This window comes from Pterocles gutturalis, unplaced genomic scaffold (genome assembly GCF_000699245.1).
Source record: "Pterocles gutturalis isolate BGI_N339 unplaced genomic scaffold, ASM69924v1 scaffold246, whole genome shotgun sequence".
Lineage (NCBI taxonomy): Eukaryota > Metazoa > Chordata > Aves > Pterocliformes > Pteroclidae > Pterocles > Pterocles gutturalis.
Window position 1 is genome coordinate 36994 of NW_010105069.1, and position 4533 is coordinate 41526.

The following is a 4533-nucleotide window of genomic DNA, read 5'->3' on the forward strand; positions in this document are numbered from 1 at the left end:
TATAGTCAGTGAATAGCAAGAGAAGAGGAACTAGGAAAAAAGTTACATGACAGTGGCTTTGGTAGTTGTGTCCATACTGCCCAGAACCTTGCCAGACTCCAAAGGGTCTTGTGAATGCTGAGGGGTGGGATCAGTTTGTGCTTAAAAATATAAAAATTGCAGGAATAATCCTACTTTTCTATTGTAATTTTTTTTTTTTTTAGGCACAAAACAGATTTAAAGTTCCTTTGGGAACAAAATTCTACAGAGTGAAAGCAGTACCATGGAACAAGAAAGTATAACGCAACAAAATTTCAGTTTCGTTCTGTCTCCATTTTTTGACTTGTCCTTCAGTGCTCGTTCATCACTCCAAATACCAGGCCATCTTTTTATACTGAGGTCGTGACAAGATACATCATTGATGTACTGCTTTTACTTTTTAACAGGTCACATTTTAGAAACAAGAATTTAATCAAAAACTCTGGCCCTAACTGTTCCAATTTTTTACCCAGATAACTGTAGGAGTGTGGACCAAATGAGTTCATTTTCTCAAAGGGCAACCACATGAAACATGGTTTGTTAGCCGTGTTAATTGCCTGTTAAATATACATTAGCTTGTATTTAGATGTTAAATGTTAGTTACCATTATTACCAGCATACGTCCTTTTGTGAAATCATTATCAAAGTACTTGCACTCTTTAACAGATTCTTTATATGTGTAAAATTCATCAACTATTTAAAGAGGAGTGTTCATTGCATGCAGATAATCATAATTTTTCTTCAACATGAGTTTGCCTCAGTAGATGAATAAAAATAACTACTGCAACTTGTTTCATTACATGAAAATGCTCTTTAATGTTAAAAAGAACCCTTGTAATTTCATAGACTGATTTTGAAAATCAGTCACAGTTAGATCTGCAATCTTCAAAAGCACTTTCGATGGATTGATCAGACAGATTCTGAAGGGAAGACACCTGTGCCAGTTGTTCGAAGTGAAGCACTTGTTCTTCCCAACAAAACAGAAGTCTTGTATTAATCTATTTAGAAAAAAATCATATTGATGAAATTGTATTTCATGGTTGAGTTTCAGGAAAAAACTCATTGTACATTAACCATACAAGAGTCATTTAAGTAACAAATTACTGTAATTGTAAAAGACATGTAGAATTTTAAAACAATAAAGATTTGAAATTGTATGTGTTTGAAGTATTTGTGTGCCTTTTAAATACTATCTATAATATTTCTTTCATGTTAATCTGCTGCAGCTTCTCTCTGATTCCTCCAGCAGTTTGATTACATAGAAATACCTAAATTTTTGACAAGAGGCATTAATATTCAACAATATTCAGGAATTACAAGAATTACCTTGTAATGATAGCAAAGAATTTCAGTAGACAGAAATTTTGTCAGCAAATTAAACTGATAAATTACATTTTTCAAAATAGTTATAGCGGCTGCATTTTAAAAATGTAGTCTAATTTATTTTATTTTTTTCATAACAATATAAAAAGATGTACTGTAAGTGTGTAGCTAATGGAAAGTGAAATTCTGGATTCAAATACGAGCTTATGTCTAGGACTTAATCCATAGAATTATTCAGCTGTGATTTATCTTCAGAAGGTGTGGAGTGGAGGAGGAAAGGAGATAAAGAAATATTCACATGAAAATGTCAATGCTTCTACCCATATGTTGCAAATAATATTCCTCCAGACTAACCAGTCCACTTGACAACCCAGAAACTTCTGTATATGCTTTGTTTAAAATTTTGTTACATAAGAATTTTAAGTTCAGATTTTTATGAAATGCATGGGCTTGTAATTGTATCACACCTTTGATGAAATAAATCTAAGACAGTTGATCTCTGGAAAACAATGTCATTTTGTCGACTTGCATTCTTATTTGATAGTTACATTTGCCAGTTGATGTACTGACTTTTTAAAATTACTTAGCAAAAAAGATATGCCCCCTTCTTCAAGAACAGTATTACCACAGTTGAGTACTGCCCAGCGTCAAATATATAAATAACACAGATCTACTGAGCAGATTTAAAGAAAAAAAAAAAATCGTGATGCAATATTTTTTTAATCACTGAATTTTTGACCTTTGACTAAATGGGAATTCCATTCTGTCTGCAGTTTGGATGCAGTCTTGTTCCGTTACTCAGCTGAGTCACGAGTGGTGTAAGAAGGTCCACACACAGCATGATCTTTTACCCCACTGACAAACCTTTCCCAGCCTCAGATCATCTCCCTACGGTGTTGAGTATAATTTGTCCTTCGGGGACTAATTATCTCCCCGAAGCCACCAGGCCAACTAAGGAGGCACAGAATCCTTCCATCGCTGGGAGGACAGTTACTCCTTGAGTAGCAGCAGTGAACCTGCAATCCAGCACTACACTGTAAGACCCCACTCTTCTGTTACTGAGTAGCCTCCTTCAGAGATGAGTGAAAGGTCCCCCAGAATTTTCTTGACGGAGGGAAGGATGTGTTTGTCAAGTTCTTCCAAGCTGTGTAAAACTGTAGATTTGATGATGGCCCCATGGGACTGCACACCTACAAGCAGCACTCCTTTTTGGGCATACAAAAGTTAAAGTGTTTTTCCAATCCCCTGCTCTCGTTAAGCACTACTCTGTGTGGATGACATACCATGAAGTTCATTGCAGGCTCCGGAATGGTCGCCCTGAGTGCAGAAGTAGGGTGAGTATAGAACTCAAGTGCTGACAATTAAAAAAATTTAAAAAAAAAAATCAGAAATCCTTTCATCTTTGTCTGTAAACAAATCTGAGCTTTCTAGTCTCAGTTTATTGTTGCCCAGATTAACAAATATACATATTTAAGCTTTTATGTGGCCAGTAGCAGCGATGATTTATGATGAATGTTGGCTTGATTTCTAGCTTAAGAGAGACAAAGGTGTGACTGACATTTATATAGCTCAGAAACACATCAGCAGTATATGAAAGTGAACTTGTGGAGCACCTAAATAAATTGATTAAAATAAAGTACTGTAATGCAAACTGTGAGGGAAGAAAAAGTCCTTCCCCGCTGATATCTGCCACTTCAAAGAATACCAGGATGTATCTGTTATTGTTACGTGACATCGTATTTTTAAAATATAAATGACCAGCAATGGCTTTGGGTTTTAGGAATATCTGTCATGTGTTTTGTTTTATAATCTTTATGTATATTCCGAATGGAAATTCTGTCAAACAAACTCCTAACATATTCAGTAATGATTCTGAACAGCCATTGAAAAAAATGTAGTTTACATATTTTTTGTATGTCACAGCCTTACTAATTCTTGAAGCTATGCTTGTTATGCGCCACCTATGCGTTTCATCTTGCTCCATAGTAAAATCTTGTATGTAGCTATATCATTTGGATGAGGAGCATATTCAGAGGGGTTAGAGGGGAAGCTGGAGGACAAAGTTCATGGTGGGAGATTTCTCTAGTTCTTTTGTGCAGCTTGCATGTTGGAAACTTCCTGCAAAAGCCTCTTGTGCTACTGCTAATATCCGTTTATTCCATAAGTATGGCTTTAGACAAAGGCAACTATATTTTGGAAGTGCAAAACGGTCTCAAGTGCTGTTGAGAATTCAGCTGTGGTTCATTTGAATCTTAAGATGGTCTGTGAGTACGACCAGTTTACACTGAAGTTTATGCTTTTCCCTAAATATAGTTGTCATTACATATGTCACGTAGCAGGACTGGGAAGTCTGCCCTCTGCTCTGGAAAAGTATTCTGCGCCTTCTTGCAGCACAAGTTTTCTCCGTGACCTAACACTGCATTCTTTCTTGTTTTGTGGAGTTCTAGCTAGAAGCCAGACAAGCTGTAAACAGTTATAGCAAAAATTGAAGAGTACTTCATAATGCTTATTCATTCCTATAATTTTTTTCATTAATAAATTGTAACGCAGGGAATTATTAGTGCCAAACTGATAATTTTAGAAATGGAGCATTCACCATCCAAGAACTCTTTTGGGTTTTCAAGCTGCATTTGGCTATTGGAGTCCTAAAGCCGTGATGATAAAGAATAAACAGTTACTTCCTTTGGCACTTACTGTGTTACTCACATTAATAACATCCACATAAAATACCGGGAACATGAGAAAGTCTCTTCCCCTGTCTCCAAATACTGGCTCAGTGTTGAGTTCAGTGTTGACACACTCAAAGGGTGTCAGGCTCACAGACCGGCTGAGGTTGGAAGGGACCTCCCAAGGTCATCTTGTCCAACCCCCTGCTCAGGCTGAATTGCTGTGACTTTTTGACTAAAGGTCTTGAGTTTACAACTAATTTGGCAGACATTCAATTTAGTCCTTTGTTTTGAAGGCTGGGTTGAAACTGATGGTGTAATTTGAGTAATTTAAAGTTTTCCCCTCAAAAAGTTCATTATCTTAAGTAAATTCTAGTTTTTCACATGCTTTTACTATAAGTTTTTTGTTATTTTAAATGCAAGCAATGTCACAGCAGCCAAATTATTATTTCTCTGTTGAATCCCAGCAAATGCATCGAATTTTTGTTCTGCATATTAATTCCATCTCATAATAGAATATTTCAGG

The 4533-nt window shown here is 36.0% G+C and overlaps 1 protein-coding gene across 1 annotated transcript in view; it reads left to right on the plus strand.

Annotated features, from left to right (window-relative positions):
* Positions 1-840, plus strand: part of RB1CC1 (RB1-inducible coiled-coil 1) — a gene marked incomplete at its 5' end in the record, with an annotated part of 36143 nt that extends 35303 nt beyond the window's left edge. Inside the window, one exon of the mRNA XM_010087225.1 lies at positions 204-840. Within this exon, the coding sequence (XP_010085527.1) occupies positions 204-281 (78 nt within the window). The remainder of the gene's footprint in view (positions 1-203) is intronic.
* Positions 841-4533: the final 3693 nt, after the last annotated feature.